Source organism: Somniosus microcephalus, chromosome 16, assembly GCF_052327205.1.
Source record: "Somniosus microcephalus isolate GS21.2 chromosome 16, FLI_Smic_1.0, whole genome shotgun sequence".
In the NCBI taxonomy this organism is placed as follows: Eukaryota; Metazoa; Chordata; class Chondrichthyes; order Squaliformes; family Somniosidae; genus Somniosus; species Somniosus microcephalus.
The window spans coordinates 22459798-22481665 of NC_141002.1; the positions used below are offsets into that span (position 1 = coordinate 22459798).

Genomic DNA, 21868 nt, shown 5'->3' on the forward strand with positions numbered 1-21868 from the left:
ATGGACCGAAAACAGAGTAGGAATAAACGGGTCATTTTTGAGTTGGCAGGTTGTAACTAGTAGGGTGCCACAAGGATCAATGCTTGGGCCTCAGCTATTTACAATCTATTTCAATTACTTAGATGAGGGGACTGAGATTGGCCCAGAAATTCGGGTCCCAACGCGTGAGTACACACGGGGTACTCACACGTAGGCCCAACAAAAGTGCTGGTTTCGTGCATGCACTGCGCATGTGTGGGAAACCGGCACTTCCGTTCCCCTGAAAGAAGGGGTTCAGTGGTCGAACGCGTGCGCCGGAGAGGCAGCGCGTGCGCATTGAACTTAACGTTTTTTTTGCAGGTTTCTCCGGAAGGGTAAGTCTCCACCTGTTACACTTTTAAAAAGCAGGCACAAGGCCTGCTTTTAACAAGGTAAGTGGTGAATTAATTGAAATTAAAACATTTTTTCCACAGGTTTATTATTTTTAAATACTTAAAGAAAGGTAAGTTTATTTTTAGCCCTGTTAGAAAATGTAAATAATTTTTTCAAAAATTTAAATTATTGTTTAAAATAGTTATTTCATGTAATTTATAGTTATTTTAAAAATGCGATTTAAAAAAAAAAAATTCTTTTAAGTTTTAGTGATGTTTTGGGGCTTATAGTATTTATGGGTTTGACAGCTCTTCCTGTCAAACTTATGAATGAAGCATTCCCTGCTACCATTGGCTCTCCATGGCCCACATGATCCCAGGGGACGCATCGAACTAACTGCGCCCCTGGGATACGCAAGCACTGCGCGCCGGCAGTTGATGGAGGCCCAGGATCGGACTCCCACGCGGGCCCACAGCTCAACGGCCGGCGTGCTAGGTAAGTGCAGGTTGGGGGCTTGCACCCGCGGGAAGCCCCCGACCTGAATTTCTGGGCCAAAGTATCCAAGTTTGCTAACGATGCTAAGCTAGGTGCGAAAGTAAACTGTGAGGAAAGAGGCTGCAAAGGGATATAGACAGCTTAAGTGAGTGGGCAAGATGGTGGCAGATGCTGTATAATGTGGGGAAAAGTGAAATTATCCACTTTGGTAAGAAGAATAGAAAACAGAATATTTTTTAATCAGTGAGAGACTAGTAAATGTTGGTATTCAGAGGGATTTGGGGGTCCTTGTACACAAATCACAAAGTTAACATGCAGGTACAGCAAACAATTAGGAAGGCAAATATTATATCCTTTATTGCAAGGGGGTTGAAGTGTAAGAGTAAGGATGTCTTTCTGCAATTTTGTAGGGCTTTGGTGGGACCACACCTGGAGTACTGTGTACAGTTTTGGTCTTCTTACCTAAGGAAGGATATACTTGCCTTAGAGAGGATGCAACAAATGTACACTAGACTGATTCCTGGGATGAGAGGGTTGTCCGATGAGGATTGAGTAGAATGGGCCTACATTTTCTGGAGTTTAGAAGAATGAGAGGTGATCTTATTGCAAACCAAGGCTCTAGCGAGCATGAGGAACTGAAAGAAATTAGTATTAGTAAAAAAATAATACTGGAGAAATTAATGGGCCTGAAAGCCAATAAATCCCCTGGACCTGATGGCCGACATCCTAGGGTTTTGAAAGAGGTGGCTATAGAGATAGTGGATGCATTGGTTGTCATTTTACAAAATTCCATAGATTCTGAAACGGTTCCCGTAGATTGGAAGGTAGCAAATGTAACCCCACTGTTTAAGAAAGGAGGGAAAGAGAAAACGGGGGTCTACAGACCAGTTAGCCTGACATCAGTAGCAGGGAAAATGCTAGAATCTATTTAGGAAAGCATTTAGGAAAGCAAATGGTATGTTGGCCTTTATTACAAGAGGATTTGAGTATAAGAGTCTTACTGCAATTATATAGGGCCCTGGTGAGACCACACCTGGAGTATTGTGTACAGTTTTGGTCTCCTTACCTAAGGAAGGATATACTTGCCATAGAGGGAGTGCAATGAAGGTTCACCAGACTGGTTCCTGGGATGGGGGGATTGTCCTATGAGGAGAGATTGAGTTGACTAGGCCTATATTCTCTAGAGTTTAGAAGAATGAGAGGTGATCTCATTGAAAGATACAAAATTCTTACAGGGCTTGACAGGGTAGATGCAGGGAGGATGTTTCCCCTGGCTGGGGAGTCTAGAACTAGGGGTCACAGTCTCAGAATAAGGGCTCGGCCATTTAGGACTGAGATGAAGAGAAATTTCTTCACTCAGAGGGTGGTGAATCTTTGGAATTCTCTACCCCAGAGGGCTGTGGAGGCTCAGTCGTCGAGTATATTCAAGACAGCGACCGTTAGATTTTTAAAATTTAAGGGAATCAAGGGATATGGGGATAGTGCAGGAAAGTGGAGATGAGGTAGAAGATCAGCCATGATTTAATTGAATGGCGGAGCAAGCTCGAAGGGCCAAATGGCCCACTCCTGCTCCTATTTCTTATGCTCTTATTGAAACGTATAAAATTCTTAGAGGACTTAGGGTAGATGCAGGGAGGTTGTTTCCCCGGCTGGAGAGTCTAGAACCAGGGGTCACAGTCTTAGAATAAGGGGTCGGCCATTTAGGACTGCGATGAGGAGAAATTTCTTCACTCAGAGGGTGGTGAATCTTTGGAATTCTCTACCCCAGAGGGCTGTGGATGCTCAGTCGTTGAGTATTTTCAAGGCAGAGATCGATGGATTTTTGGACACTAAGGGAAGCAGGGATATGATAATAGGGTGGTAAAATGGAATTAAGGTAGAAGATCAGCCATGATCTTATTGAATGGCGGAGCCGGCTCGAGGAGCTGTATGGCCTGCTCCTGCTCCTATTTCTTATGTTCTTATAATTGTCGCTATTGCTGAGATTATCTAACTCAGCCCAAACCAGGAGTAACTTTTCTCTTCACTGCCTGGGCTATAATATGGTGGAGTAGATCACCCTCCCTTTATTGATTGATTTTCTATCCAGATGTGCAATCTGCTCCATCAGATTTCTGCCCCAGGTATCAAATTTAGGATTTACATGGTGCTTCTGGCTCAGGACAACACTGGGTGGTGCTTTTATCTCCTTGCATTCAGTTGGGTGCAGCTGGTAACACTCTCCACTCTGAGTTTGAAGATTACGGGTTCAAGCCACATTCTGATCCGGCGTGGTGGCAAGACTCATTGCCGTTAACCTCCAAGCTTTTAACTTGGGCAGAGAAATTGGGCCAGGGTTGCCACCACTGATCAATATTCAGCAACTCCCTGGTGGATGGGCACACCTGAAGGTTAGCATGGGATTGAGTCAGTTGTAACCTCCCCTGCGGTTTGGGCCATTCGGGAAGATGGAATTGATTGCTTCACAGAACAACAAACTACTGAGTAACACCAGGGACAGAATTCTGCCCTGTTTTAATTTACTCTCAACTGTCGAGTCCCAGTGTACATAACATCCTCATCATGCCGCAGATTCAGTGAATTTTACAGTTAACCTGACTGAATTTTTATAAACTAAGACAGCATAAATGATTTATTACATGGAGGCTCACTGTGGCGGACTGCCTGTTGTTGTACGGATATGGACTTACCGATCTGGATGTCAGCCATGATCTTATCGAATGGCGGAGCAGACTCGAAGAGCCGAATAGCCTAATCCTGTTCCTGTTCCTTATGTTCTTATGGACGATGTGATGGTAAATTCACTGTCAAGGTGGCTTGACTGATGTGCACAAGTCCCATCGGAAATAGCAGGCAAAATGTTCTCCTTATGGAATGAGTTATAAGCGGTGAGATGGTGAAAAGGGAAAGCGTTAACCAGAGGAATAATTGCTATATAACAGTGCTATGGTCCATTCAGAAATCTACCTGTGTGCCATCCTCTGATGCATCACGCAGTTTGGAGACTTAAAGTGCTGGCTTCGGCGGTAATTGACGAGAAATAAACTGCAGGTACTCAGCGGTCATAGAAAACGTCAATCCAAAGTAGATCGTAGATTTTAAAAACTTCCAGATGTTTGTACAAAATGTAAATCCATTTCTTTGTGATGCGAGATGTTGAAATTCCTCTGTGACAATATTTTTACAGCAGTATCAAATTTCAATGGGCACTATTTTGACCAAGTCATCAACTGTTTGTGTTAAAAATGTGGATAAGACATCACACTCAGGAAGTTGACACACTCATCAACCTGTGGACTAAAAGTAATGCATCAAAGAATTTCAACCCCAAATGGGGTATGCATTTTGTTGCCGTGGTTACTAAAGTCATGTCAGTGTGTAAAAAAATGTATATGTACAATCTGGTTTGATTGCAAAGAAATCATCCAGTGTTTTATTCTGTTACTAGAGCCCAGTGAAGCCCCTACAGAAGTGAATGCCTGGAGCATCTCATCATCAGAAATCGAAGTATCATGGTCACCCGTGTCCCAACAGTCAATGGAAGGCTATGAAGTAAGTTGAACGCTTCTGTCATGTGGTTAAGGTGTATGTAAAAAGCTGTAATGCTGCAGTTTCCATTTAGGAGGTACGAAAGGGGAAAACAACATCTGTATGACAAGAGTTTTAACAACAGGACTACCTCACTGTAGAACAGGATATACTGAGCTAAATTTTCCAAGAGCCTTCAGTCATGCTCTTTTTAGCTAAGCACACTAGGCTGACTGCAGTAGTCTTTACATAGTCTAGGGTTAGAACCTCCCCCCTATTTAGTTACAATTGCAATCACACAACTATCTGATCACCGATTACACTCATGAATCTCTTGACAGTGAAATAATGGAACTCGTGGATGGGGTGTCTATCAAGCAACCATGGCTGCAGTGTGTAAGAGCTACAGATGCACTGCAGCAAGTTGCCAAGGCTTCTTCAGCAGTACCTCCCAAACCCGCGACCTCCACCACCCAGAAGGACAAGGAGAGCAAGCACCTTCACCACACGAATGGCAACGGTTCAAGAAGATGGCCCACCGCCACCCTCTGAAGGGCAACAAGGAATGGGCAACAATTTCTGGCCTTGCCAGTAATGCCCATATCCCAAGAATTAAAAAAAAACTCAGGGCTAGAATTAGCTAGAGCATTCATTAACTGAGGAAAGCAACTAAAGATAAATCATTTTTGTCAGAGCAACACGGTATCAGTTGGGCTCACCTAGTAGTTCTAAGTCAGTAGATTGAGGGTTCAAGCCCCACTCTCATTCAGTGTGGTGGCAAGACTGTTGCCGCTGTCCTCAGCGCTTTAGATTTGGGGAGTTTAATCAAAGCTGAATGAACTAACAGAATACAGCTAGAAGTGTTTCAATTACTTAGAAACAACTCATTTTCCGCCTACTGATTAATTTTACACTTGAAGTCAGGGATTACAAGCCAAGCAGCTCTTCAGGTGTCAATCTCCTATTTCCTGCCCTAAGTCCTATGGGAACCACTAAAACCATTTCATATCTCAAGCCGCCTTCCATCGCTCAGGCTTGGTAACTTACATCAGCGAGTCAGCTCTTGGAAAATCAGCATTTTTTTAGTTCACTACAGTGGAGCTTGGGTTATCTGACTCTATTGCCCAACATTCCAATTATTTCTTCTGAGTTGCCCCATCTGCCTGTTCCACGTTGTTTAGGTAGATGTTAAAGATCCAATAGAAATATTTTGAAAAACAGTGGGTAGTTTTCCCAGTCTCCTGGCCAGAATCCCACCCTGAACCATCAAAATTAAGTCAACTGGTCATTTCTTCTTCTTGCTGTTTGTTGGACCTTGCTTTGCAAAAAGTGGCCACCAGGATTGCCCACATAACAACAATCATTACATTTCAAAGTAATTTGTAATTTGTTGTATGTCAAGCGCTTTGAAATATCTCTGAGACATAATAAGTTGCTATATAAATTCAAGTCTTTCGTTTCATCCAGATTGTCACAGGACAAAGCCTTGAGTTAGACACGGCTTCTTTTGTTACTTGCATTTCATATTCTTTTCTTGGGGAATAGAACTACATAATGTTTCTTTTGTTATTTGTATTTGACTTGTCTTCATTCCCATGCCTCGGGCATTGACTTACTATACGTACGAAAACAAAATTTGGAGACTGTTGATAATCAGCCAATTTCCATAATCGACGAGGGAATACGCTGCCATTAGTGTAGATAATGGCATTTTCACCGCACTTGAGAGAAAATTATAATTTCTTTTGTTCCTGTGACCAGCCCGCAGAGACAATGCTCTACTTTAGGTAAATCTTTGTGTGTCCGTTGGCCGTTTTTACAGTTATATCTCTTTCTTTCAAACTCTTGAGGGAATCAGCAGAGTAGCTTTTATCAGGGGGTCATCTTATCAAGATGCACATTCCCCTGGTGCATACAATGGAACTTCTGGCAAGGCAGAGGGAAACGTTTGTCATCGCACGAGGTTTGTATTAAGTGACTCTTTTATAAACAAGAACTTGCTTTGTTTTCCTTTTATATTTCCATATTCATTTTTGCCAGAATATGTTGATATGGCCTTTGGCAGGTATTGATTTTACTGTTCATTAATGGCCCAGAAATTCGGGTCGGGGGCTTCCCGCGGGTGCAAGCCCCCGACCTGCACTTACCTAGCACACCGGCCGTTGAGGCCTGGGCCTGCGTGCATTTCCGGTCTGTGGCCCGCTGCAGCTCCCGACGCGCTGTGCTTGCGTGATCCAGCGGCGTAGTTAGTGTGATGAGCCGGCTGGGATCACGTGAGCACTGGGCAACCAATCGGAGGTTGCAAAAGTTCATTCATGAGTTTGATAGTAAGAACTGTCAAACTCATGAAAACTCCGGGCGCCCAAAACAGTACTTAAACTTCAAATAAAAGTTAAAAAAACATCCCACTAATTAAATGAACTATTAATAACTGTAAAAAACTAATTTAAACAATTAATCAAATTTTTGAAAAAAATAATTTCTTTAAAAATTGGGTCTAAAAATACACTTACCTTACTGTAAAGTCTTTAAAAATAATAAACCTGTGGAAAAAAAATTCTAACTTTAATTAATAGACCACTTACCTTTTAAAACCAAGTACTTACGTCTGGTTTTTAAATGTGCAAAAAGTACAGGCCTTCACACACGGGCAAGCCTGTCAAAAAAATGGAAGTTCAACGCGCACGCGCTGCCTCATACGTCGCACGCATTTCACCTCTTAACCCCTTCGTTCAGGGGACCGGAAGTGCCGTTTTCCCACGCATGCGCTGTGCATGCAAGAAACCGGCACTTCCATCGGGTCCACGCGTGGTTACTCTGTCCGTACTCACGCGTTGGGACCCGAATTTCTGGGCCAATATTACTGTTTCATGATGTACTGTAGTAGATTAGTGCTAGAAAGGTGATTTAATTGTTTCAGCAACTTGCAAAATACTTTATGAAATAGCAACAATAGATAAATGCTGGCTTTCTTTGTGGTTGTCACGTCAGTTTATATAACCAGTTCAGGAATGCACCAGAACAAGAGTATTGAGCATTCTTTGGTGAGCATCACCCTTTAGGAAGTTAGATAGTTATAAGTAACCAGTTTTACTTCCAAAGTTCATGAGTTTAATGAACCGTTTCTGCACGCTTCCTAAGCCAAGGCTCTTTAAAGTCAGCATTCTCATATGTTCCCATCATTATCAGCCAATGCAGATTGCATCATGCGATAAGGGTCAGGGCGTTAGCATCGATATAAAGCCACAGCTTAAAATCTCCTAGAAGAGGACATCATTGGGCCTCAACTCTTAACTAATAATCATGGCTGTGATCCTATGGACAGGAGTCTACCCCTCTGCCCCAGTGTATTGACCCCTAACCACATTCCCCCATTAGTAGCTCACAACTGTCTACATAGTCCAAGTTCATCCAAAGCTTGAATAACACTCCCATATTGTATCATGCGACTACCAGGATGGTAGAAAATGAACTATATTGTCCTTGGGTCTTTTTTCGTCTAGTAATTTCTATATCCGAGGGAGCTCTACTAACACTTCTCACACACTCCTGGGCGGGATACAAGAGAAAGATTATGAGGTGATCTCTCTTCCACCTCTAGCCTCCGACCTGTCTTAAATCACAACCTTTCTTGTTTTTTATTGTTTTATCAATATACGACTATGGTCAGTACTCCCCTGAACTCGCCCCACTTGTTTCTCTTGAACTGCACATCCACCTCATTGTGTTGAAATCACCATTCATTGCACATCCTACTCATTCTTTCCCAAGACCTTATGGAATTCTTACTTCTCTCAGTCTGTCCTTCCTCCTGTTATCTTCAGTCTTGGCACCACTTAATCAACTGACTATTCTTTTTTGCAACCTTGGCAGATGTCTTCCACTGTGGCCCTTCAGCTGGGTTCTTCAATTGGGGGTGGGGAGGGAGGGAGAAGAAGGAATGTATGGGTGAAAAGCTCTACATGGATCTCCAGTAGTGAAGTTCATCCCCCAAATGATGACGGAAATCATGGAAAGTTGTTTTTTTAATCTTCAATTCAATTCAATTTTATTTGCCATATGTAACTAGTACAATGGAATGCTTACTCCCCGTCGGGACACGTCAGCTATTCTTACAGCGCCGTGTTCAGAAAGTCAATTCTTTGGCATCCAGTGGCAGTGGGAGCACGATGTCCCTCAGCCGCTCCGTCCTCCTCGTCACCGCGGCCGCCTCCTCACTGTTGCCGGCTCGGCTCCACGTGTGGTGGCCTGCTTCTCCCGTTCACCCTCTGGCCACCATTCCCGGCTCCCCTCCTCCCAGTCGGACTGCGAGTCGTCGTGGCTGCTGCTGCTGCTCGATGCGCTGCGCTGCCTCCGCCCGACTCGCCGAACACATCCTCCGGTCGCCGCGGCCTCCACCTCACCGTCGCCTTGGAAAATAGTGGAAGGATTTGCCTGCTGATTAACAGCCTGACAGGCCACGACGTGAACACTCCTTCCGTGGCTATAACCATCTTTATACCAGCCGATAGGGTCGTTAGTCTTGTATACGGCGGGAGGGTTTTATGGGCTCCCACAACACATAAGGGGCATGCAAAACCACCAGAAGTGAATATATCTCTGGATAGCAACCCGGAATTGAGAGCAAAAGTGCTGGTCTTCTCTTGCCGGGTCTGTCTGGAGCGAGGTTCGAACCCTCGGAGGCTCAGTGGCAGGAACGCTACCACTAAGCCAAATGCTTGCTCCATTCATGTAGCTGGGAGGTATTTCACTGCATTATCTCTGTGTTGAAACAGCTCAGTGTTTTCAGGGACAGAACGGTGCTTTAGTCCTTATGATCCTGAAGCAACATTGTCCATACCTAAACGAAGCTGCAGTTTTGGCAGACTTCACATCTGAACTGCAATGATATCAATTTCTCAGAGTTCTTTAAGAATGTTCTTGCCAAACTTGCTTATAAGGGGAAATTTTGCACTTCTTGCGGGGAGCCCTGCTCGCAGGGAGTGTAGACTGCATCTCCCATCCATGCTCCCTCTGGGTGCAGCTCCCCATTAGGAGTGTGGGGTTTTCATAGAATGATACAGCACAGAAGGAAGCCATTTGGCCCATCATGCCTGTGCAAGACTTTTTCATTAGAATTTGAATAGAAACTTTGATTAGAAATTTTGATTAGAATGCAGTAGTCTTTACATAGTTTAGGGTCAGAACCTCTCCCCTATTTAGCTACAATTGCAATCACACAACTATCTGATCAGCGATTATACTCATGAATCCTTTGACAGTGAAATAATGGAACTCATGGATGGGGTGTCTATCAAGCAGCCAGCTTGATCTGCACCCCGCTTGATCTGCACCCCACTATACCATGACTGCAGTGTGTAATATCTACAGATGCACAGCAGCAAGTCGCCAAGGCTTCTTCGACAGCACCTCCCAAACCCGCGACCTCCACCACCCAGAAGGACAAAAGGACATCAAGTGCATGGGAACACCATGAGCTACAAGTTCCCCTCCAAGTCACACATCATCCCAACTTGGACATGTATCACCGTTCCGTCATCGTTGCTGGGTCAAAATCCTGGAATGCCCTACCTAACAGCACTGTGGGAGCACCTTCAACCCCGGACTGCAGCGGTTCAAGAAGGCTGTCGCTACTTTTTCAAGGGCAACTAGGGATGGGCAATAAATACTGGTCCTGCCAGCGACGCCCATATCCCAAAAACAAATTTAAGAAACTACAACGGGCCCTATTTCATCTTCTTTGATGCCACACAAATCATATTTTGTACCAGCATTATTAAAGCAAGCAATTTATGGGTTGGCACCAGTGACACATAGCATGCCACACTTTATAACAGTCAGACAGCTGTCTATTTTGTTTTCCAAGTATGATCTTGCAGACTTGATTTATTGTTATCGGCAGCAAAGTGCAGACGTTAACCTTGTCAGTTTTCATGCCCGTAGCCATCTTCTGTTGGCTCAGTAATGGCCATGCCACATTATGCTGCTTTGGATCAGGCAGATTAAGATGTGTTTTATTTCTTAAATCTTTCTGTCTTTATTTTTGACCAGTTGTTCTCCTGCTTTCCTGAAGAGCTGACTCGTTACTGGGGTATGGTTCCAGAAGGCCCATTCCTCACCTGTGTGTCCCTGGACGCTGAGTACTGATTGGCTATATGCCCATCTCAGCTTATCTTACCCAATATCCACACACTTTCCAGCAGGTGCCGCTGGTTGGCAATCAGGAGCAGGAACCTGGCTTATTGTTTTCCCTCCCTAGCCAAGGTGCAAAGAGGACAAATATAGTCATCCAACTTGACTATAGTTCTGACGAAAAGTCATCGAGCTGAAACGTTAACTCTGTTTCTCTCTCCACAGATGCTGCCTGACCTGCTGAGTATTTCCAGCATTTTCCGTTTTTATTTTAGTCATCCAACTTGTTCCCTGACTATAATCTGGTAGGGCACACGATCAGACTGCAAGAGGCTCTACTCACAGCAAGTAGTCCACTGCCTCATTTGCTCCCACACTAGAAGGAGAAATGAGTTTGGTTATTGAACACATACCCCGTACACGGTTACCAAGGGCACTCGACTCATTTTAGGGCATCATGTTGGTTGCATTCATTTCAACTTTGTCCAGAGAGTTTCCTTCTGATTACACAAAATAAGGTATTAGCAGATTAATGGATAGGCAAAGGACAATGTTGGTGATATTTTTGTGTCACTGTGTTGTGAACTGTGGATAGGACTGCTGGTGCGCTGGGCAGCTTAAGCACTTTGGTGAAGGTCCTATCTAGGAAAACCTAGTATTTGAATCTTCCTGAATGCAAAAGTACTTCAGCAGGAATGTCTCCGGTGTTAGCCGTGGCTCAGTGGTAGCATTCTCGCCTCTGAGACAGAAGATCATGGGTTCCAGTCCCAATCCAGAGATTTAGCACATAATCTAGGGTGATACTTAATTGCAGTGCTGAGGGAGTTCTGCACTGTCAGAGGTGTTGTCTTCCCTCTCAAGTGGATGTAAAAGACCCGTGGTGCTACTTTTTCAATTCAATTTTATTTGTCATATATGCAGCAGACGTGTGTACTGCACAATGAAATGTTGATTTTTACGAGTCCTCCCAACATTGGAATAAATATGGCATAACAATGATAAAAATACTAATAGAAATACTAATAGAAAGACAGTAATAATAAATAAAACAACAGTAATAAATAATAATAAATTAATCGTTCATGAGTCTTATGGCCTGGGGGTAGAAGCTGTTTCGAAACCTGTTGGTATGAGACCGTATGCTTCAGTATCTCTTACCGGATGGGAGCAGGGCGAAGAGGTTGTGGCTGGGGTGACTCGCGTCTTTAATGATTCTCAGGGCCTTCCCCTGGCATCTCTCGGGGTAGATATCCTGCACAACAGGTAGTTTAATTCCTATAGTGTGTTGTGCAGCTTTCACTACCATCTGTAGAGCCTTGGGGTCTGTGGCGGTGCAGTTGCCATACCAGGTAGTGATGCAGCCGGACAGGATACTCTCGATGGTGCACCGGTAGAAGTTGGTGAGAATCTGGGGGGCCATTCCAAATTTCTTCAGTCTCCTGAGGAAGAACAGGCGTTGGCATGCCTTCTTGGTTACGACGTCGATGTGATGGGACCACATTAAGTCCTCTGTAATGAATACACCCAGGAATTTGAAGCTGCTGACCCTCTCCACCTCAGCCCCTTCGATGTAGATTGGGGTGTGTCCCTTCCCCTGCCGCTTCCTGTAATCCACGATCATCTCCTTTGTTTTGCTGATGTTGAGGGAGAGGTTGTTGTACTTGCACCATTCTCCTAGGGCTCTTACCTCCTCCCTGTAGCCTGTCTCGTCGCCATCTGTGATCAGGCCTACAACAGTAGTGTCATCAGCAAACTTGATGATGGAGTTGAAGTTGTGCGTGGCCACGCAGTTGTGAGTAAACAGGGAGTACAGAAGGGGGCTGAGCACACAACCCTGGGGAGCTCCCGTGTTCAGGATCAGTGTGGAGGAGGTGTTTCTGCCTATTTTCACCACCTGGGGTCTTCCCGTCAGGAAGTCCAGGATCCAGTTGCATAGGGAGGTGTTAAGTCCTAGCTCACTGAGCTTGTTGACAAGCGTGGAGGGGATAATGGTATTGAATGCTGAACTATAATCAATGAACAACATTCTCACATAGGTGTTCCTCTTATCCAGGTGTGATAAGGCAGTGTGCAGTACAGTGGCGATGGCATCACCCCTAGATCTGTTTGGGCGGTAGGCAAATTGGAGTGGGTCCAGTGTGCCAGCCTCTCAAAGCACTTCATGATGACAGAAGTGAGTGCTATGGGGCGGTAGTCGTTTAAACAGGTTACTTTTGTTTTTTTGGGGACTGGAATAACCGATGTCATCTTGAAGCGGGTGGGGACTACAGACTGGTACAGTGAACGGTTGAATATATCCGTAAACACGGCTGCCAGCTGGTCAGCGCATGCTCTAAAGGACACGCCCAGGGATTCCATCTGGACCGGGTGCTTTGTGGGTGTTCACTCTCTTAAAGGTCTTGCTCACGTCAGCCACGGAGATTGAGAAGACCCGGTCGTCCTGAGCCGCGGGCGACCTTGTAACAGGCCAGTTGTTGTTGGCCTCAAACCGGGCGTAAAAAGTGTTAAGCTCATCCGGGAGAGAGGCATTGCTGGGCATGACACAGTTGGGTTTCCCTTTGTAGTCTGTAATAGATTGTAGTCCACTCCACATCCTTCGCGAATCTGAGCTATGATAGTGTGACTCCACTTTGTCCGTGTATTGTCTTTTTGCATTTTTGATGGTTTTTCTGAGGTCGTACCTTGATTTCTTGTACTCATCCATGTCCCCAGAGTTGAATGCGATGGACCGTGCTTTTAGCATAACACGGATATTGCCATTTACCCATGGTTTCTGGTTGGGAAATGTTCGTACAACAATCCTCGGAACAACGTCATCTATGCACTTGTTTATGAAACTAATGACTGAATCTGTATATGTGTTGATGTCATTGTCCGAGGCATTCCGAAACATATCCCAGTCAGTGGAATCAAAACAGTCTTGTAACATAGCGTCTGATTGATCCGACCAGCGTTGTAGAGATCTCATCACAGGCTTTTCCTGTTTCAGTTTCTGCCTATAGGTGGGTAGCAGCAGGATGGAGTCGTGATCTGATTTGCCGAAGGGAGGGCGGGGGAGGGCCTTGTATCCATCCCGGAATGGAGTGTAAACGTGATCTAGTGTGTTCTTGACTCGCGTTGGGCAGGTGATATGCTGATGGTATATAGGCAGTACTTTCTTCAGATTGGCTTTGTTGAAATCGCCAGCCACGATGAATGCAGCCTCTGGATGGGAAGTTTCAAGCCTGTAATGATCCCATACAGCTTGTTTAGTGCCCTATTTGCATCAGCCTGTGGTGGAATATACACCGCTGTAATGATCACGGATGAGAACTCTCTCGGGAGGTAGAAGTGTCGGCATTTGATCATCAGGTGTTCAAGATCGGGTGAACAAGAAGATGTAAGTAGTTCCACGTCGGAACACCAAGAATTGTTGATTATAAAGCATACTCCACCCCCTCTATTTTCCCCCGAGTCCTTTGTTCGGTCTAGCCGGTGAATGTTGAATCCCTCTGGTTGAATGGCCGAAGCTGGTGTCGATGGATCAAGCCAAGTCTCAGTAAAAATCAAGACATTGCAGCTCTTAATGTCTCGCTGGAAGGTGAGCCTCCCTCTGAGTTCGTCCAACTTATTGTCCAGTGACTGCACATTCGCCAGGAGAATACTCGGAAGCAGGGGGTGGTGTTCACGTCGCCTCAGCTTCACTAATGCACCTGCTCGTCTGCCCCGCTTGCGCCGTCGTCGCTTCCTGATCACAGGAATGAAGTCAGGTAAGCAGGTGGGAGGGTAGATGGTAGTAGCAGCAGAATCCCAGTTCGAAAAATCGGGGGTAGGTCCTATATCTCCGGACGATCTTATGTCCAGAAGTGATTGACGGTCGTAGCGGATAAGTGAAGAAACAGTACTTACAAAATTGTTTAATAATAACAATAAAATAATAAATAAAGTGGAAAGTTGTGGACGAGCTTGTAAAACAGCGGCTACCCTCATGAGCCATACAGGTCGGTTAAACAGTAGAATATTTTAAAAAAAAACAACTAAACTACTAATACTAAAACTAGAATGCTAAATACTAAACAGTAGAATACTAAAAAACTAAGAGTACGATATATTAAAATACAACATTAAATACATTGAATACAACATTAAAATACCAGTTGGGGAGCTCATAAAACAGCAGCCATACAGGTCGGTTAAACAGTAGAATATTTTTTTAAAAAACAACTAAATTACTAATACTAAAACTAGAGTGCTAAATACTAAACAGTAGAAGACTAAAAACTAACAGTACGATATATTAAAATACAATATTAAATACATTAAATACAAATAAATAAATTAAATACAACATTAAAATACCAGTTGGGGAGGAGCTTGTAAAACAGCAGCCATACAGGTCGGCGCTGATGTCATAAAAATCATAAATTCATACTTGAAGAAGAGCAGGTGAGTTCTCCTGGTGTCCAGGCCAATAGTTATTGCTCACCAACATCACTAAAACAGATTATCTGGTTGTTCAGAAGGTGGTAACTCAGTCTGGTTTCCATCTAACCTTGGATTATGAAAGGCTACTGTGTGTTTCCATAAAAACAAAAGAAGAAACTGGTTGATTTAATGAAGAAGAATGAGTGCTTTTGAGACACGGTCACAGCTGGTAATACGTTGTCATGGTGAACCAGGATAAACCTGGGCTGGGTGCAGTCCGGAACCTGAGAGTGATGCCAAATGACTTCCCCATGCACATTTTATACTGGAAGTCAGCCACTGGTCTCTTGGAGACCAATGGGATCCATTGAGGAGACTGTTCAAATGGCGGACTTGGAGACCCACAAAAAAGTGGCCATCCACTGGTGCAGGAACAAGATAGGTTGGGCCGTATAATGTATTATCACATGGTTTGTCACATGGTTTGGTATGAGCATGCTCAGTTCGCTCTGGCCTAATAAAGCAAGCACATGAACTAGTAACTCATCGTGTCTCTGTCCTTCATTTGTTCTACCCAAGAATACTACATTTTGGCGACGAGGATGGGATCCCAAAGCCATTTTAAGGGCTCATGGAAGGACACAGTGTTCAATCTTCAAGTGGACAAGTTTAAGGTGAATTTGTGACACCTAAACTGAATTTTTGCGATGTTTTACCATTAATACCATGCAGAATCGTCTATGCTTCACCTTCGCATGTATGTATACACAGCAACAGTGACGTTGATTCTCACAGGCACACAGGTAGCGTGCTGAGTCACTGATCAACGGGATCGGGACAATCATGGCCGCGCCTACGGGATTCATCGGAAACCTCGGCATGTATGACTGAGCTCACGAACCATTCAGTTCTTACATTGAGCGGATGGAGATGATTTTTAAGGCCAATAACATTATTGAGACCGAAGGTGCAGATGAGAATGTTCAAGCTCAAAATGAAGTAATTCGTGAACGGAAGAAAGCAATTTTTCTAACGGAGATTGGGCCAGATGTCTACGGAGCGTTGACAATCCTGCTCGTGCCAGGGAAAGCGAAGAATGCGTCCTTTGAAGACATTGTCGAGAAACTCGAGGACCATTTCGACCCAAAGCTGTTAGAGATAGCAGAGAGCTATCTGTCTTTGCATTATAACTTCAACACATTTTTGGATCGTGCGTTGCGAGATAAGTTTTTGTGTGGACTGGTGGATGAATGCACACAGTCCAAGTTACTGAACACTTCGAACCTAACGTTTGACATAGCATGCAAAATTGCCCTATCTATGGAGATGGTGTCTAAGAATACTAGGGAACTCCATCCAACTCAAGTGACTAGTACAGCTGAGGTCTCCAGTCACAAAGCCACTGCCAAACCTAAAGCTGTGAGACCGAGTCAAAAGCATGTCAGTGAGAGCAGTTTAGTGAACTGTTATCGCTGCAATGGAAATCACTCACCACAGTCCTGCCAATACAGAAATGTGAAGTGTTTTCACTGCCAGAAGCAAGGCCATATTTCAACAGCTTGCAGAGCTAGATCTAAAGCAGGAAGTAAGAACCATTCTAGTGACAATGCAAAGCAGCAACAACAAAAGGGAGGAGTTCACAATATTGAAGTGAACCCACCTGATGTTGAAGAACTAGGCATCTACTGTATCTATGCCACTAGCAGCAATGCGAGCAGTCGTGAGAAAGACTTCCATACAAAACTTTTGATCAATGAGCAATATATTGATATATGTGTATCGACTGCACTTTCATGAGTAAGGACACATATGAGAGTAAGTTTAATCAAGTACCACTTACAAAGAGTACCATAGATGAGTGGAGGTCTATCTTTGCAATGTCATGGCTTACCTGAAGAGCTTGTTTCTGACAATGGCCCTCAGTTCCATTCTGCTCTATTCCAAGAACTCATGAAACGGAACGGTATCAAACACACTCTCGTTCCGCCATATCATCCAGCTTCAAACTGAGCAGTCGAAATGTCAGTCAGAATAGTGAAAGAAGCTCTCCAAAAACAAATGTTGCAGGGTTGTTCGGGACTCAGCATGAAGCAACGTTTGGCATATTTCTTGCTGAAGTACAGAACTACTCCACACACTACAACTGAACATACCCCAGCAGAACTCTTGATGAACAGGAGATTGAGAACACAACTGAATCTTGTTCAACTAAATTTGGCCTCAAGAATTGAACAGAAACAGTTGAGTCAGAAATGTTATTATGACACCAATCAGAAAGAACGCAGTTTCAAACAAACCGAGTGTGTTTGTGTTCTCAGTCCTCCGGCAAGTCAAGTTCACACAAGTGGGATGTCGGAACCATAGTAGAGGTTGGTGGAACCTAGAGATATTTGTTTGAAATTGGTGACGACATCCGAAATGTTCATGTAGATCAAATGATCTCCGCTAGAGATAAACCAAGACGTGATCGTGAACCACTTGGTCATGAACACATACATGAGTTTGACTCAGTTCAGACTTCAGTAACTGAAGTACCAGGTTCAAACAAGTCTGAGATAGAAACAGGATCATCTTTGAGTTCAGACCAAAACCTTCAGTAAGGAGATCAGGAAGGCTCTGCCAACCTGTTATTAAACTGGATTTATAGTTCATTTAAAAGAAAAAAAGCCAGGAGTTTTTGTTACGTGGTACATGTAATGCTGGGAAAGGTGGGACCAGAGTTTTGTTGTATTTGAGAGGGGAATATGTACATTCTTTTTAAGGGGGAAAGCAGTGTAATGTGTTATCACATGGTTTGGTATGAGCATGCTCAGTTTGCTCTGGCCTAATAAAGCAAGCACGTGAACTAGCAACTCATCCTGTCTCTGTCCTTCATTTGTTCTACCCACATATATTACAGGCTGTTTACATGGGAGTGTCGCAAGAGAGTTGCAGTCGTGCCGTGTGTGGAGACTGCACTCGTGCTGTTCGGAGACTGACAGTGCAATGTCGCTGAACAGTGGAGGACTGGCTGGGTAATCAGCAAACAAGCGTAGTGTTTCTCACACATCTTTGGGTGGTGTCCCTATGAGGTGGAGATGTGTGCATGTTCTGAGCTCCACACATGTTATTGGACAGTTCAGTGGAGTTTTCCTGGAACAATGCAGCTTTGAAGATCCACAAGCTCAACTTGACCATCAAGAAAACAATCTTTGGACAATGCAACCAAAATCAGTCGGAAATGCTCTGAGGCGATGGGGAGATTTTGCACATTTCAGACAGCTGTCAACACCTTGGCGACAGCAATCTGGAAGTGTTGAAAGGAATTTTATTGCCATAATTAAAGTCTGGCCAGAGAGAAATATCCGCTGCAATGTAAAAAATGTAACAGACTGAGGCAGTTGCATTTCCTGTGCTAATCTATTGATGCAAAAATTTGACTTGGTGCCTGAAGCTGACCTTTTTTTTGGATTGACGTTCAGAATAGATTTAGAAATTTGTATGAGATGGCCTCAGGAAGAAAATGTGAAGGGACTCGTGCTGTGCGGAGACTGGCGCAATGTTAGTCAGCAATGGATGACTGGTTAGAGTCGGAATACAAGAAGTGCCGTTTATATAGTGATCCTCATGTAAAAGAATATCTCAGAGAAGGAAAAGGTGGACAATGAGCAGAAAGTAAAGGAGTTTAATAGAGAGTGGACCAGTCAAAGAAAAAGAAAAAAAGACTTACTTTTATGTAGCGCCTTTCACGACCTAAGAACGTCCCAAATCGCTTTACAGTCAATGAAGTACTTTTGAAGTAACAACAGAAATTGCTGGAAAAACTCAGCAGGTCAGGCAACATCCGTGGAGAGAAATTTGAGTTGACGTTTCGGGTCGAAACCCTTCTTCAAAACTGGAAAGAAAAGAAAATAGATCGAAGGCAGGGCTGTGATCGAACAGAAGAAGTAAAAGAGACAATAAAAGGTATTCGAAACCAGACGAGATGGTAATAGGCCAGTGGAGACAAAAGACAGCTGAGATTAGGTGTGAAGTGTGCTGGCAGGATAGGAGACAGCTGCCAGGTGGGAGAGAGAAACAAAAGGAAAGGGGGGGGGGGGGAAAGGAAGACCCAAAACAAAGGGGTGGAAAAAATTATAAGTACTTTTGAAGCGCTGTTGTATTGTAGGACACGCAGGAGCCAGTATGCACACAGCAAGGTGCTACAAACAACAATGACATAATGGATAGATAATCTAATTTTTAGTGATGTAGGTTGAAGGATGAATATTGGCCAGGACACCATGGAGAACTCTCCTGCTCTTCGAATAGTGCCATGGGATCCTTTGCATCCACCTGAGGGGACAGACGGGATCTCGGTTTAATGTCTCATTTGAGAGACGGCGCCTCGACAGCATGGATTATCATCTCAAGTCTCTGAAGTGGGACTTGAACTCATGATCTTCTGACTCAATGGCGGGAGTACTGCCACTAAGCCACAGCTGACACTTTTTAAAGTGTTTTTAAAGATTTTTAGGAGGCTTTTGAAGGTCGGTAGTGTACAGATAATTGTAGCTGTAGTAAAGACAGCTGCTTGACGTGGTGCTGGGTAGGAGAGCAATCTCAGGATAATTAGAGTAATAATCAATAACTAACAAATAGTCTTTTCCTTCGTAGTGAAAAATATCAGTTCCTACCTTTTCCCAAGGTTGTGATGGGAGCTCTGTGGTAATGAGGGGCTCTTTTGTTTGCTTGTAGTGATACTCCTGACATGTAGCACACTCACTGATCATCTGGTCAATATCAGAGTTCATGTTTGGCCAGTAGAGTGCCTCACGTGCTCTCCTTTTTGACTTTTCCACACCCAGGTGCCCTTCATGTATCCTGTTAAGCATTTCTCGTCGCATAGAGATGGGCACTACAATCCTGTCACACTTAAGCAGTAGTCCATTGACCACAGAAAGCTCAGACTGAATATGATGATATTGTTTACATGACCCTTTCTTCCAACCCTCTTGAAGATTTCTCATCACTTTCCTCAGAACAGGGTCCTTTGATGTCTCTGTGGCTATCTTTGATAGTTGTTCCTGTGAGGCGGGCAATGCTGCATTGACCATATCCACATGAAGGTCCACATCCTCTTCTGTTTCACTGTTTTGTGTGGCACGAGGCGCAGCCCTGGATAGTGTATCTGCAATGAACATTTGTGTCCCTGGCACATATGTGAGCTCAAAATCATAGCATTGTAGTCTCATCATTAGGCGCTGTATCCGTGATGACATGTCACACAGATTCTTTTTTGCGATCCCTAGCAGTGGCTTATGGTCAGTTTCTAGGATAACCTTGGGAAGTCCATAGATGTAGGTATGACATTTTTCACACCCAAATCCCAAGCCCAGGCACTCTTTCTCTATTTGCGCATACCGGCACTCTGTAGCCGTCATGGAGTGTGACGCATATGCCACTGGTCGCCATTCTCCTTCATCTTCCTGTAGAAGGACAGCCCCTAATCCATCCTTAGAGGCATCTGTGGACACTTTTGTCCTCTTTTCAGGGCAGAAGAACTTCAGTAGGGGTTCACTTGCTAGAATGTGTAGCAGCCCCTTCCATTCATTCTCATGTTCATGTCCCCATTGGAACTTTGTCTCTTGGTGCAGCAGTTTTCTCAAGTGAGTGGTTTTCACTGCCAGATTTGGAATGAATTTCCCAAGGTAATTAACCATGCCAAGGGCCCGCTGAACCCCTTTCTTGTCCTTCGGTTTTTCCATGTCATGCATGGCCTTTACCTTTGACTTGTCTGGCTGAATCCCTTCTGCAGAAATCTTGTCCCCGAGGAATGTGATTTCATTGACGCTGAACTGACATTTGTCTTTATTTAGTTTGAGTCCATACTGCCGTATCCTCTGAAGTGTTTTTTCCAGTCTGGTGTCGTGCTCTCCCTGAATGGAGCCCCATACTACCAGATCATCCACGTACACCCGCACACCATCCAGGCCCTCGATGATTTGCTCCATTGCTCTGTGGAAGATTTCTGGGGCGGAGCTAATGCCGAAGGGCAGGCGCTGGTAAGAGTATCGACCAAACGGGGTGTTAAAGGTGCACAGCTTAGTACTCTCTTCATCAAGTTTCAGCTGCCAGAATCCATGCGAGGCGTCCATCTTGGAGAAGAATTTTGCTTCTGTCATTTCGCTGACTATTTCCTCTCTCTTTGGGATTTGATAGTGCTCTCTTTTTATATTAGCGTTAAGGTCCTTGGGATCCATGCAGACACGCAATTTATCAGTCTTTTTTGAATTGACGCAAACCATGGAATTTACCCAGTCAGTCGGTTCCTCAGTCTTCTTTATGACACCTAGTCCCTCCATGCGGTCTAGCTCTTTCCGCAATTTCTCACGGAGGGCCACCGGAACTCTCCTGGGTGCGTGAATCACAGGTTGTGTGTCATCTCTCAGTTTGATGGAGTATGTAAAGGGCAGTGCTCCGAAACCCTGAAATACATCCGCGTACTTGTGTGTTATAGCATCATGCTTTATATTTGTACTGTCTTGGGGGGCACTCTGCACACAGTTCAGTTCATTAATAGTATAGACTCGTTTTACCAAGCCCAAATCCACACATGCCTTATCCCCCAACAGTGACTCATGTCCTTCAGGCACTATAACAAACGTCAATGGGTGAATGCGATTTTTTACCTTAACATTCAGTCTACACGTTCCTTTTGTTTCAATACTTTGTCCATTGTACGCCTTCAAAGCCACTGTCGTTCAGTATTTTTGGTCTCACTTTGAGATTCCGTGCATCACTCCAGCTTATGAGGTTTGCCTTAGCACCTGTATCTAGCTTGAAGGGAACAATGGTGCCATTTACCAGCAAGGGGGCTATCCAAACTTCAGTCTTTAGTCCTACGGAATGTACTTCCTTTTCCATATCTTTACCCTGTTTTAAGTCATTTTGCACCATTCCAACATACAAAGTCTCCGATTCCGTGTCTTCAGTCTCA

At 44.2% G+C, this 21868-nt stretch overlaps 1 protein-coding gene across 6 annotated transcripts in view; it reads left to right on the forward strand.

Annotated features, from left to right (window-relative positions):
* cntn1b (contactin 1b) overlaps positions 1–21868 on the forward strand; it is a 1036112-nt gene that overhangs the window by 868713 nt on the left and 145531 nt on the right. For all 6 annotated transcript variants that reach the window (XM_086008675.1, XM_086008680.1, XM_086008681.1 and 3 more), the window contains one exon: positions 4295–4398. In XM_086008675.1, coding sequence (XP_085864801.1) covers positions 4295–4398 — 104 coding nt within the window. The remainder of the gene's footprint in view (positions 1–4294; positions 4399–21868) is intronic.